Source organism: Oncorhynchus tshawytscha, linkage group LG27 (assembly GCF_018296145.1).
Source record: "Oncorhynchus tshawytscha isolate Ot180627B linkage group LG27, Otsh_v2.0, whole genome shotgun sequence".
Taxonomy (NCBI): domain Eukaryota; kingdom Metazoa; phylum Chordata; class Actinopteri; order Salmoniformes; family Salmonidae; genus Oncorhynchus; species Oncorhynchus tshawytscha.
The window spans coordinates 14,132,103-14,146,806 of NC_056455.1; the positions used below are offsets into that span (position 1 = coordinate 14,132,103).

Genomic DNA, 14,704 nt, shown 5'->3' on the forward strand with positions numbered 1-14,704 from the left:
TTTAAAGTTAACCATACACTGTGTGCACAGGAATATCAATTTCCAAAGACCAAGAACACTTTATTGCAGGAAATGAGCTTTAACGGTCAACTTTGGGCATGAAAATGGTCCAACTCCTCCGACTTCTCAATTTTCAAACAGAAAATGTTTCCCTTGGGTTAACCAGAGATACAGTATTTGGGTTGACCTGGCTTTAACCTAAAGTAGCAGGCTTAAAAGAAAACGCCTGAGAGGAGTACCACATCCGGTTTTCAGCAGAAAATGAAGCCTATGTTGAATTAGTTGTTTCCCTGAAAACTGGATACATCCGGTTTTTGGAAACTTATCCTGGTTTGGTCATCTGGAATGATCAGGACAGTTGTGAACAATTGCTGATTGGTGGAATATGGTATGTGCAGGCAATTGTGAGGAGGCGGGACTGCAAAATTGGGGAGGAGTGTGATACTGCGTCCCAGGTACAACACAACCAGCTTCTCAACGCAATAGCATAGCCATACTGGAATAGTAGTTTACGTTTCTATGTACTCATTCATCCTGTTATGATTGAACAAAATGAAAAGTGGAATATCTGTCTGAGGAGTTTGCTTACAACACGATCAATCCTTGACAATGAGTGGTAAGTGGGAAATTAAGATTTCTTCTTGTCAGGTTTATTGTTAAAATTAATTTTACAGGTGACATTACATCATTTCTTACCTGACTTTTTCAGATAAAGTCAGATGAGTCAATCGGGGGTGAAAAGTTGCGGCACTGAATGACACTTCGCCCTCCTTATTGTCTTGTCAGTCACAGTTATTTTTGGTATTGTAGTCTCCGTTTAAATAATGTAGTAAATATTCAAATTGCCAAGTAGTCTGAGGGGTGTTTATTTTTATTTTGAGATGTTGACACTGCTCTTGGAAAAAGTTGTTCTTGATAAAAATCATCTCATGATATCTGTTTTCTATTGACTACATGAGTAGTCTGCATGGGCAATCGAGAGATGACAGGAAAAGATTCCACAGGACACAGATGTGTCTCGACCTGTCTGTCTGTTCGCGAGGGGGGCGTAGTTATGGAGCACTTACTTACCCCTCATTGTCGGTAAATAGTTCACTTTAAAACATATATAATGTGGCTTCATAGTTCTGCAGGAAAAGGACACAGCACCTTAAATTGGAAAAAAATCTATTTTGGTTATTGAACTACAGTAAGTGAAGGGAATTTACACCCGGTAATGGAATTACGGTAACGGAATTAGATCATGGGTCCCTGATCTGTACTACTAAACGTGTTGAGAGTCTCAATTGAACATGTTTTTCTTAGTCCAGGGAGTTGGCACAACTGCTCCTCAGTAGTTGAGGAGGTCTTTGTCTGCTATCGCGGTAGGTTTTTAAGTGTGCGATATGAATCACACCAGTGTTTGCATTCTTGAGCTCTGAGAGAGATTTAATGTCGTCCCTATCATTGTTTACGACCCACCAACCAACCTTGTGCAACACCAGGAGAAACTTGAGTCAATCATTGGTGCAGATAATGCACCATCAATTGTGTTCACAGTACTGGAAATTAATCCTAATCCTAATCCTACAGCATACAGTGCATTCGGAAAGTATTCAGACCCCTTGACATTTTGTTACATTATAGCCTTATTCTAAAATTGATTAAATATTTTTTCCCCTCATCAATCTACACAATACCCCATAGTGACAAAGCAAAAACACGTTCTTAGAATTTTTTGCAAATGTATAAAAAAAGCTGTCAGGTTGGATGGGGAGCGTCACTGCACAGCTACTTTAAAGAACTTTCCAGAGATGTTCGATCGGGTTCAAGTCTGGACTCTGGGTGGCCACTCAAGGACATTCAGAGACTTGTCCCGAAGCCACTCCTGCGTTGTCTTGGCTGTGTGCTTGGGGTCGTTGTCCTGTTGGAAAATGAACCTTCAACCCAATCTGAGGTCCTGAGTTCTCTGGAGCAGGTTTTCATTGATGATCTCTCTGTACTTTGCTCTGTTCATCTTTCTCTCGATCCTGACTATTCTTCCATTCCCTGCTGCTGAAAAACGTAGGGATGGTGCCAGGTTTCCTCCTGACGTGACACTTGGCATTCATGCCAAAGAGTTCAATCTTGGTTTTATTAAACAAGAGAACCTAGTTTCTCATGGTCAGAGTCCTTTAGGTGCCGTTTGGCATACTCAAAGTGGGCTGTCATATGCCTTTTACTGAGGAGTGGCTTCCATCTGGCCACTCTACCATAAATGCCTGATTGGTGGAGTGCTGCAGAGATGATTGTCCTTCTGGAAGGTTCTCCCATCTCCACAGAGGACCTCTGGATCTCTGTCAGAGTGACCATTGGGTTCTTGGTCACCCACCTGACCAAGGCCCTTCTCCCCTGATTGCTCAATTTGGCCGTGCGGCCAGCTCTAGGAAGAGTCTTGGTGGCGCCAAACTTTTTCCATTTAAGAATGATGGAGGCCACTGTGTTCTTGGGGACCTTCAATGCTAGAGAATTATTTTGGTACCCTTCCCCAGATCTGTGCCTCGACACAATCCTATCTCGGAACTCTACGGACAATTCCTTCGACGTCATGGCTTGGTTTTTGCTCTGACATGCACTGTCAACTGTGGGACCTTATATAGACAGGTGTCTCTTTCCAAATCATGTCCAGTCGATTGAATTTACCACAGGTGGACTCCAATCAAGTTTTTAGAAACATCTCAGGATGCACCTGAGCTCAATTTTGAGTATCATAGCAAAGGGTCTGAATACTTACGTAAATAAGGTATTTCTGTTTTTTAGCAAACATTTCCAAAACCTGTTTTCACGTTGTGGGGTATTGTGTGTGTAGATTGCTGAGGAAAACAAATGAATTCATTTTAGAATAAGGCTGTAACGTAATAAAATGTGGGAAAAGTCAAGGGGTCTGAATACTTTCCGAATGTTCTGTAATGTATGTTAAATGCAAAATAATCCCATCCAGCTTTCATTGGAGCACAGCCAGAAAAGTACATCCTTCTGCTCCTTCTCACAATGCAGCAGACAATGGCCAAAAACTGTATTATCAAAATAGTTTGAGCCTGTTCTCTTTAAAACACAGAATAACTTTGGCTCCTCTTTCAAACCAGTCCTGTATTAACTTGCTTCCTCTGTACCAGGCATCACAGTATTGATGAAGGATTATGACATGGGACAAGAAGAGGGGCGGCCGGTGTCCCCGTTCTCTGAGGAGTGCTGTGAGGAGCTGTGGGACCGGGTGGAGGGGGTGAGGCACAAGCTGACCCGCATCCTGAACCCAGCCAAGCTCACCCCCTACCTGAGGCAGTGCAAGGTCATCGACGAGCAGGATGAGGATGAGGTCCTCAACTCCACCCAGTACCCACTACGTATCAGCAAGGCTGGTGAGAGAGGGGGAGGTAGAGGGAATTGGTGGGAGCGAAAAAGAGAGGGAGAATGAGAGAGAAATGATGGAAGGGAATGAGAAGAGTGTAAAAGGTAAGTGAGAGGAGGCAGGGAGAGAGGGGGTAGGTCGGCCAGAATGAGGTAAGTAGGGGTTTGTGCCGTGTGAGAAAAAGGTGTTTTTATAAGGATAGCAAGAGGGGAGTGAGAGACAGAGGGAGGGGAGACGGGTATGAGTAACGAGGCAGAAGATCAAGATGAAAGGAATGAAGGGGTGGCCACTAGCTAGGTAAAGGAGAGGGGGAGATAAAGGAGGAGGTAGACAGATGGGGAGTGAAAAAGACGGGAAGAGAAGAAGAAACAGAGAGATGAGGTTAGAGAGGTGACAAAAAATGACAAAGGGATTACTGGAACGTGAGTAGCTTTCACACTTGTGTCAGTACCGTACTTACAGTGTCTCTATCTTCAGGATGTATTGTCGTCTTCATCTTATAAACTTTAATGATGTCATCACTGTTAATCAGGACGTTTGATTGACATCCTGCATGGGCGGGGCCAGCGTGGCCTCCAGGCCTTCATGGAGTCTTTGGAGTTCTACCACCCCGAGCAATACACTCAGCTCACTGGACAACAGCCCACCCAGCGCTGCTCCATCATCTTGGGTGAGGATTTGTCCCCAAATATCCCCCTTCCACTCCTGTATGACCTGTGTTCCCCCATTTACCTCCACTGCTGTTTCCCCACCAGATGAGGAGGGTCCAGAGGGCCTGACTCAGTTCCTGCTGCTTGAGGTGCGTAAGCTGAGGGAGCAGCTGCGGGGGAGCCAAGTGTGTGAGCGCCGCCTGTCCCAGCGTTGCCGTGTGGCCGAGGAGGAGCGCAGCCGGGCTGAACGCAAGACACTGGACCTACGACATGACCGGCTGCAGATGGAGAGGTACACCACACGGAACCACATATACAGGGCTTAAAGCACTGTGAGACAAATGACAGTATGAGAACAATTAAAGTTTGATTCATTGAACTTCACAGGTAAAACCACACAAACATCTGGTTGTTATCCACAGGGCCCAACAATGTGCACTACACCCAAGGTGAATGACAGTATTTAGACCGGAATTTGAAACATTGAGAATGATATACATAAACTACATTCATGATGAGCCATGGTCCATGGCTGTCATACATTTCTTTAATAGGGATGTACAGTTTCTATGTCCAGTGTACTGAGAGCTGGCTGAATGTGTCTCCCACAGGCTGCGTCAGGACTGGGAGGCAGGCAGCAGGGAGCTGGGCCGGCTGAAGGACAGACACCTGGAACAGGCTGTGAAATACTCTCGTGCCCTGGAGGATCAGGCCAAGGCCTCCGCACGTGAGAGAGAGCTACTGGAACAGGTATAGAGAGGAGAGGGGGACAAGGGGTCTGATGGGTTGTTGAAGGAGAGGGAGGGTGACTGGGACAGAAGAAAGCAGCTGGTGAAAGATAAAAGGATGAATGGAGGGTATACATTTTTTTGAAAGAGCTGTTGGGACATGCCTTTATAGGAAGCCTTTCCCTGGTAGGATTCCCTTGTAATACTCTTACTCAACCTTTTCTACAGATGGAGCAGCTGAAGACCAGACTGATGGAGGCAGAGAAAGAGACTGACAGTAGTCCTGTCTCTATTGCGCCAGTCAGAAGGAACAGGAGTGTCGCCCATCGGACGAACGATGCCCCCGCTGTTCCCGAGAAGAGGGAGAAGCCACTGCAGCACATTGACATTCAGAAGTCCGGTCACATTGAAACACAGGTAGAGCCACCACTCAGAGTGAATCTGATTCACCCTCTGAGTTTGTGATGTTTTCCCGCTCCGACGTTGCTGCTCTAACTCTTGTATTGTTCCGTTTTGACCTCAGGCTCTGTTGGACATCCTGAAGCAGGACCGCAGGGAGGCAGCAGAGCAGAGACACGAGCTGTGTGGCAACATCGCCAGACTACAGGGAGAGCTGGAGAGCTCTGAGGATTTCAGGGACAAGGTGAGAGCAGAGAAAGGGCCTATTCACGCCATTCTGTCCCATTATTCACTCTCAGAAGTCACTGAGCTGGTGACAGTTTTTCAAGATGTCTTTGTTAAGGTTTCATAAAGTGTTAAAACATGCCTCTTGTATATCAACACAATTGTATTATTCTGTCTTTGATGGTATGGTGTGTTGTGTTGTGAAGCTGGAGTCTCAGTGTGAGCAGCTGCAGCTGAAGGTGAGGACTCTGCAGCTGGACTGGGAGACGGAACAGAAAAGGAGCATTTCCTACTTCAACCAGATTATGGAGCTGGAGAAGGAGAGGGACCAGGTCAGTAGGTTTGAGTAGGGATACGGGTTAGAATCAACGAATCAATGTACGTTAAGGTTTTTGTTTCTGTTGGTTTAAATAGTTCATGGCTGTTTGGACACTGAATGCACATGCACAGAGGAATGTTGAGGTCGGAGTGTTTGAGGCCTTTTTGCTGGATAATATAAGGCCTTTCTCTGCATAGTTGCACCATTACTCACCGTAATACATCATTTTTGTCTAGTCGTGCAGGTGTTTCCACTACTCAGTGTCTCCCCCACTCAGTGTCTGTCTGTCTCCTCATAACTCATCTCTCTGGCACCTTCTCTCCTCCTCCCTCTGATACTGTAAATCCTTCAGGCTCTGCGCAGTCGAGACAGCCTGCAGTTGGAGTATACTGACTGCCTATTGGACAAGAACCGCCTGCGTAAACGCATCGCAGAGCTTCAGGCCAATCTAGAGCAGCAGCAGAGAGAGCTAGAGAAAGAGAAGGACAGGAGCAGGGAGCAGAGTTCCCCCTGTATGCACTGTGTGAGTCTCATCTACTGTATGTACACACATACTGTGTACACACTTTTGATTATACTTGCACAACACAAGTGTGTTTTCCCTATTCTGTCAGACATACAGTTTCACACACTCACAAAAATATGACAATCAAATTACAGTGTGGACCTGTTAGCCTTCTCCTGTACTCTTCTAATGTGATTGTCCCTCTCCTAGTCTCACCTGTCTCTGTGCAGCGAAGACCAGTGCTACGGGCCCTGCTGCTCCCTAGACCTCAGCCCTCTGCCCAACGGCACTCACCAGCTGCTCTGCAAGGTCAGAGTTCATCGCCATCTTATCATCTTCATTGGCAGCAGCTAGAATATTAGCAACGTTATAGTGTTACCATCAACAGCAGCCACAACATTTATCTCTTCATAATCATGTGATAGATAGTCCTTGAGGAGTGTGGCAGTGTTGCTGTCCAACCTGTCTTTTCATTTGACTCGTTCAGAGTTAAGTAGGTACCATTGAGCTGATCCCCATAATAATAATGATAATTTTACTTGGCATGTTTATTCATGGTCTACTTATACAGAGAATATTATTTTTTAGATCAGGGTGAAGCAACTCATGTGTGCTAATTAGGTCACATTGTTGTTTTGCATGGAGTTAGAGATATGATGTTTTATGTATTGTTTATTTCACTTTTGTTTTTTACCTACTTCACTTCTTTGGCAATGTTAACATATGTTTCCCATGCCAATAAAGCCCCTTGAACTGAATTGATGTTGCCAGAGAGGAATTTGTGTAACTGTCAGCATGTTGGTACCTGTAGGATACCTTTCAGTGAACAGATGTTGATGATGTCTTTGTTTTCATTTCTGTGTTACAGTCTCCCTCTACAGACCAAACCCATGACCACTCCGAAGGTAAGCCTATATTTCAATTCAAATCAAATCAAATGTTATTTGTCACATACACCTAATACAACAGACCTGCAGTAAAATTCTTACTTACAAGCCCTTAACTAACAATGCAGTTTTAAGAAAAATACCAACAAAAATAAGAAATAAAAGTAACAAATAATTAAAGAGCAGCAGTAAAATAACAATAGGGAGGCTAAATACAGGGGGTAGAGTTGAGATGAATGCAGTGGTTCCCAACCAGGGGTACTTGGCCTATCCAAAGGGGTTACTTGAGAAGACTCATAAGACCATAGGCTTACTGGTAAATGCACACGAGGGGTACTTTAAGGGTACTCTGGGCAGAGCAAAATATACTTGGTGGTACAGTAACGGAAAAAGGTTGGGAACAACTGGATTAGGGGATTGGGGTTTTGCAAGGATAGCATTGAAAAAAAGAGCATTCCTGAGTTGATCCCTCTTTTTTCATGTTTACTTTATTTATTCTACATTTTTACACCACTGTAGCTGACGAAGGATAACCCGTGTCTTTGAACTACTGTTTGAATAAGACATGGTAGAAATAGGCATGGCCAAAACAAATGTTTTTTTGTTTTTTTGTTACAACTTTGATGAGAGAGGATAGGCTTACTTTCTTTTGTCTGCAGGTTCCCGCTCAAACTCAGAGGAGAATCTCTTGACACCAGTGAGTTGTTGAATTACTCCACAACACTTTGTGACATGTCAACATATCAAAGCATCATGTCTCATCTAGCATTCATCTGTATTATATTAACAAGTGTATTTTTCTCACTGAACAGTGTAGCTGTGAATACACGCAGTATATGTGGATTGTTGAATAATTAATTCACTTTTTCAAGTTGTCAAGGAGACAATGAATAGGTTTAAATTGTGGGCCTGCATCGATGCTTTAGTCATTCTCTATTTCCCTTCTTGTTTGTGTCCTGTGTGTTTTACAGACAGTGGACAGTGAAAGGGATGTTAACAGGCTCTCCATCTTCCCCTTCCCTCCCTGCATGAACTCCATCAACCGCAGGGTCAACATAGAGTATGTCATACCCATAGAATTAGGAAATAGAATTATTATTAATTTAATAGGATATCTATGGTCATACCATAGCAGATCAACTTTTACATTGTTCTCTGATATGAATATATCACTCTCTTAAATCCCATGTTATGCTGTACATGTATTTAAAACGAAATAAATGATGATAAACTCCTCTGTTTTCTTATCCCTTTACAGGTTTGACCTGGACTCCTGGGGCAGTGATGAGAATGAGAACCTCACAGGTTTGGTTTAGCTCAGTACATCCCTCCTGTCTGTCTAAGTCTGGAGCTACCCGTAATACCTGTAACTCCGGCTAAGTATAGATGTGTGTAGTGATGTCTCATTATATTGTGTTTCAGGAGTCCTGAGTGAGGTCTCCCAGTCAAACTCCTGTAGCTCCCTGCATTCCCACCTCTTCCCCCCTGACCTCATCAACCTGCCCCCTGTCCCACCTCACAAACCCAACTGCAGCAGTCTCGGGTATGTCTCCATCTCTGTGCTGCCTACATCAGGGCAGCTAATCCAACGTAGTGTAGGTACACTTGCTAACCCTTTATGGTGTGAGATATAATCTTAACTCTATACTGATAAGTGTAATTACAATCTCTCTTTCCACTTTCTCTTTCAGTTTCGTGCCCCTGTCCCCCGTACCTAGTCCCCCCACTACGCCCAAAAGAGGAAGAGGCAGCCTGGCAGATGACATCACCATCATTGGGGGCAACCGCACAGGCATCTTTGTTAGCAGCGTCAGAGCTGGTTCTCCTGCTGAGCAGTGTGGTCTGAAGGAGGGTAGTGAGTTACTGGAGGTGAGAAACAGAGGCATACAGACAGATGGACAGGCAAACAGATAGTAGAAAATCAGCCACACAGGACTGGGTATAACTGTCTCTCTCCTCCCTGTCCAGCTGGAGAAGGTTCTGTTTGGTGGGGGCAGTGTGCTGATGGGCCAGTGCACTGGAGAGGTGGCACACTTCTCTCTGCAGTGGTGGACAGAGCCCTCTTCTCTCAAACACCAGACCAACACAGAGGGTAAAGTTCTCTGAGACTGCTTTTACAGTTGTTTTCCTTGACTGATGTGCTTTTTCAGTACAGTACACCTTTATAGTGTATGGTCTTGGCCTTTATCCAGGCGTCAGACTGTTTATAGAACCCAAAAAGATAAAACAATAGAGTGTGTGTAACTAACTGCCCACCCCTTTTCCTCTTCTCAGCCTACTCCAAGTTATGTGCCCAGCTCCCTTCTCCTACCTTCCACGGTGCTGACTCCTTCTACGTGCGCGTCAACCTGGACCTGGAACCTCATAGCGACCTGCCCTGTCTGGGGGTGCGCTGTGATGACATAATACACGTCACTGACACCCGTTACAATGGGAAGTACCAGTGGCGCTGTACCCTGGTGAACCCCGGCACAGCCAAGCCCTTGCAGGCGGGGGTCATGCCCAATTACAACAGGTAAGGGAGAGGTGCCATGTACTGTAATAATACCTTTGTGACAGAGTTCAAATTAATGGGTTATATAATGTAAGACATTTTAATAAGCATGAGAAGAAGATTAAACGTTCCATTAATCTATAACAGACAGTTGTGCAAATGTTTAGTTTTGTTAGACTGCACTCATAGACTGCATGGGACACGTAGTGATAAATGTGTATCCCCTAAATCTTTCTCTATCTCAGAGCCCAGCAGCTGTTATTGGTGAGGTTACGTACCATAGCCCTGGAGCAGAAGGATTTCAAGAAGAAAGTAAGTCTCCTCTTCTCCCTACTGTGTGAATCTCTGGTAACCAAGGGTAACCAGACTACTGATTCCTCCATTCCTCCCTGTAGGTATCCAAGAAGGGCTCTGAGCGTGTGCGATTGGTCAAGGCTGTGTCCCCCAGCTGTCGTGGGATTGGTTCCACCCCACAGGTCCTTTACACACTCAGCAACCGTAAGCTCCTCCCATATGCCTTTATTGATATTTTTGTTTGTAATTTTAAGACTATAGTAAGATAAAAATGCATGAACTTAAATGTGTGTGTGTGTGTGTGTGTGTCTTTGCTCAGGTCACGAGGAGCACCTGATTCCTTACAGTATGGTCCAGCCAATACAGGTCAAGACCAAACGGCCTGTCATCTTCTCCCCCTCCCTACTCTCTCGTGGCCTCATAGAGAGACTGCTTCAGCCAGCAAAGTCTGGACTGGACTTCAACACCTGCCAACCAGGTACACACACACACACACATGCAGACACGCACATGGTTATTTACACACTGTCACTACACACTCAAATTTCAGAAGCACTATGCTTGTTGTCCTTCTTGCATGATCGGCTGTGTTTAAAAGTAATTACTTGTAGATATGTTGTCTCTCTACCGCTTCTCATGGAGTGATGTCTTTCAGAGCTAATCCAGGCCACAGAGAGAAATGATAAGAGTGTTTTCCTGCTAGATGCTTCCACCCCAGAGCAGGCTCTTGGAATCAGTCTGCAGTCCATTCAGGATGTAATAAGCCAGGTATACACTCTTTCATTCATTCATTCTCTCTCTCTCTCTCTCTTTCACACACAAAGAAACACTTCCCATGGGGCAAAAACGGGTTGTGTCAATTTGTATTTTTTATTTAACTAGGCAAGTCAGTCAAGAATAAATTCCTATTTACAATGACGGCCTACCCCGGCCAAACCCTCTTCTAACCCGGACGACTCTGGGCCAATTGTGCACCACCCTATGGGACTCCCGATCACAGCCGGTTGTTATACAGCCTGTAATCAGGGTCTGTAGTGACGCCTCTAGCACTGAGATGTAGTGCCTTAGTCCGCTGTGGCACTTGGGAGACCCACAATGTTGCTTCCACGATATTTCAATTAAAAAATGTTATCAAATCAAATGTATTTATATAGCCCTTCGTACATCAGCTGATATCTCAAAGTGCTGTACAGAAACCCCGCCTAAAACCCCAAACAGCAAGCAATGCAGGTGTAGAAGCAAGGTGGCTAGGAAAAACTCCCTAGGAAGAAACCTAGAGAGGAACCAGGCTATGAGGGGTGGCCAGTCCTCTTCTGGCTGTGCCGGGTGGAGATTATAACAGAACATGGCCAAGATGTTCAAATGTTCATAAATGACCAGCATGGTCAAATAATAATAATCACAGGCAGAACAGTTGAAACTGGAGCAGCAGCACGGCCAGGTGGACTGGGGACAGCAAGGAGTCATCATGCCAGGTAGTCCTGAGGCATGGTCCTAGGGCTCAGGTCCTCCGAGAGAGAAAGACAGAATTAGAGAGCATACTTAAATTCACACAGGACACCGGATAAGACAGGATAAGTACTCCAGATATAACAAACTGCCCCTAGCCCCCCTACACAAACTACTGCAGCATAAATACTGGAGGCTGAGACAGGAGGGGTCAGGAGACACTGTGGCCCCATCCGATGATACCCCCGGACAGGGCCAAACAGGAAGGATATAACCCCACCCACTTTTCCAAAGCACAGCCCCCACACCACTAGAGGGATATCTTCAACCACCAACTTACCATCCTGAGACAAGGCCGAGTATAGCCCACAAAGATCTCCGCCACGGCACAACCCAAGGGGGGGGGGCGCAAACCCAGACAGGAAGATCACATCAGTGACTCAACCCACTCAAGTGACGCACCCCTCCTAGGGACGGCATGAAAGAGCACCAGTAAGCCAGTGACTCAGCCCCTGTAATAGGGTTAGAGGCAGAGAATCCCAGTGGAAAGAGGGGAACCGGCCAGGCAGAGACAGCAAGGGCGGTTCGTTGCTCCAGAGCCTTTTCGTTCACCTTCACACTCCTGGGCCAGACTACACTCAATCATATGACCCACTGAAGAAATGAGTTTTCAGTGAAGACTTAAAGGTTGAGACCGAGTTTGCGTCTCTTTTTTGCGTTATGTAATGATGTTTAATTGACGTGGAAAAGATTTTATCTAAATCCAATGACATGGTGACATTTTTTGTTGATTTCACATTGAATTCATGTTAGTTGACAACTACACCTAATGTAAATCAAAACTAGATGTTGAACTGATGTCTGTGCCCAGTGGGTTACCTCTTCTGTGTCTTGTCTCTCAGGACAAGCACTGTCTGTTGGAGCTGGGCCTGAGTAGTGTGGAGGGCCTTCTGAGGCAGGGGATCTACCCTATCGTCATTAATATCCGACCCAAGAACAAAAAACACAAGAAGCTAAAGTAGGTGCCTGACTGACTATCTGTATTTGTGTGTGTTTACAAGACACTTTTAGATCATAAGTTATTCTATTTTTGTAGCTGTATGTTCTCTAATCCAATTTATAAACAGTAGTTAAAGTCTATCTATTTTGCCCCATTGACAGGAAGTTGCTGACCGGACGAGGGGAGGATGGCGTGATGCAGGAGGTGTGTCAGGCGGACGAGCAGCAGCTGGAGACCCTGCCCCTGCTCTACCACACTTTGGAATCCAGCACCTGGAGCTGCACCGAGGATCTGCTTCTCGCCATACGCAATGTCATCCACAGCCAGCAGAAGGCACTGCTGTGGGTTGAGTTGGAAAGGCTCCAATAGATCCCAATGTTATCGCCCAGTTTTATTGTTGTACTTAGCTAAATTTGATACAATTAAAGATACATTTCACACACACCCATATAGATACCTAGTTCTACCACTGTAAATGTGAAGTTTCATGTTTATATGATGAATTTAACCTTACAAGCTCAGTAGTAACGTGTCTTTATGTTTTAATGTTGTATTTCTTGTCTACCTATGCTAAACATCAGCATTAAACAACCTTCATTAGTTAACAGAGCATCTTTTTAAATTCTTGAATAATTTATAATAATACATAGAAAAGCGCTATACAAACTCCAACACCCAAAGACAATAATATTAGTAGTTAGGGTTTGCCTACATTTGCCTTTGGTCACTAGTCACAATACAATAGCTTTTGAAAGTTCTTCTAAAAATAAAGTGCATAAACTGCTTTATGGTTAGGAAAAACCTTGGCCTTTAGAATGTTGCTTTCAATACAACTGGGAACTCGGAAAAAACGAGAGCTTAAAGGCGCTGTATGTCAATACGTCGTCTGCATTGACCATACAGTATTTACTGCAATGCGATATCCGCAAAAGTCAGCGCAAACATATTTTTTGGCGCTTTGCAGAGCAGCCCAGAGCTGTTAAGAAGAAAGTTGTCAAGAAAGTGCGTTTGTGTATATCTAGGAACTCCCCCATCTACTGTCAACCAATCAACCCTCCACTCACTTTGACCTCTGCATGCCTCTGGAGACTCTGAAATTGCGTCACATCATCCATACGGTACCTTAGACCACATTTAGGATCAAGCATGATGATACCACAGAGGTATAATAATATAATAATCCCCAATATTTGGAACCAAGGACTGATCACCCCAATCCACAAAAGTGGAGACTAATTTGACCCCAATAACTACCGTGGAATATGCGTCAACAGTAACCTTGGGAAAATCCTCTGCATTATCATTAACAGCAGACTCGTACATTTCCTCAATGAAAACAATGTACTGAGCAAATGTCATATTGGCTTTTTACCAAATTACCGTACAACAGACCATGTATTCACCCTGCACACCCTAATTGACAACCAAACAAACCAAAACAAAGGCAAAGTCTTCTCATGCTTTGTTGATTTCAAAAAAGCCTTCGACTCAATTTGGCATGAGGGTCTGCTTTACAAATTGATGGAAAGTGGTGTTGGGGGTAAAACAAAAGACATTATAAAATCCATGTACACAAACAAGTGTGCGGTTAAAATGGGCAAAAAACACACACATTTCTTCACACAGGGTAGTGGGGTGAGACAGGGATGCAGCTTAAGCCCCACCCTCTTCAACATATATATCAACAAATTGGCGCGGGCACTAGAAAAGTCTGCAGCACCCGGCCTCACCCTACTAGAATCCGAAGTCGAATGTCTACTGTTTGCTGATGATCTGGTGCTTCTGTCACCAACCAAGGAGGGCCTACAGCAGCACCTAGATCTTCTGCACAGATTCTGTCAGACCTGGGCCCTGACAGTAAATCTCAGTAAGACCAAAATAATGGTGTTCCAAAAAAGGTCCAGTCACCAGGACCACAAATACAAATTCCATCTAAACACTGTTGCCCTAGAGCACACAAAAAAACTATACATACCTTGGCCTAAACATCAGCGCCACAGGAAACTTCCACAAAGCTGTGAACGATCTGAGCGACAAGGCAAGGAAGGCATTCTATGCCATCAAAAGGAACATAAATTTCAACATACCAATTAGGATCTGGCTAAAAATACTTGAATCAGTCATAGAGCCCATTGCCCTTTATGGTTGTGAGGTCTGGGGTCCGCTCACCAACCAAGACTTCACAAAATGGGACAAACACCAAATTGAGACTCTGCATGCCGAATTCTGCAAAAATATCCTCAGTGTACAACGTAAAACACCAAATAATGCATGCAGAGCAGAATTAGGCCGATACCCACTAATTATCAAAATCCAGAAAAGAGACGTTAAATTCTACAACCACCTAAAAGGAAGCGATTCCCAAACCTTCCATAACAAAGCCATCA

General features: G+C 44.6%; 1 protein-coding gene across 2 annotated transcripts; it reads left to right on the forward strand.

Annotated features, from left to right (window-relative positions):
• The first annotated feature begins 456 nt into the window (after positions 1–456).
• Positions 457–12,927, forward strand: LOC112226133 (caspase recruitment domain-containing protein 10). 2 transcript variants are annotated; one of them, XM_024390419.2, is made up of 24 exons: positions 457–616; positions 3,135–3,377; positions 3,900–4,037; positions 4,123–4,309; positions 4,629–4,767; positions 4,974–5,162; positions 5,269–5,388; positions 5,576–5,701; positions 6,041–6,211; positions 6,404–6,502; positions 7,062–7,098; positions 7,740–7,777; positions 8,052–8,140; positions 8,339–8,385; positions 8,503–8,623; positions 8,772–8,949; positions 9,049–9,172; positions 9,355–9,595; positions 9,820–9,886; positions 9,970–10,072; positions 10,188–10,346; positions 10,524–10,636; positions 12,220–12,335; positions 12,479–12,927. In XM_024390419.2, exons 1-24 carry the CDS (start codon positions 610–612, stop codon positions 12,684–12,686), a joined length of 3,060 nt encoding a protein of 1,019 aa, XP_024246187.2. In that variant the 5' UTR covers positions 457–609; the 3' UTR covers positions 12,687–12,927. The 2 variants fall into 2 exon arrangements, with proteins under 2 accessions (XP_024246187.2, XP_042163343.1); XM_042307409.1 differs by having other exon boundaries at positions 5,579–5,701.
• The last annotated feature ends 1,777 nt before the right edge of the window (positions 12,928–14,704 follow it).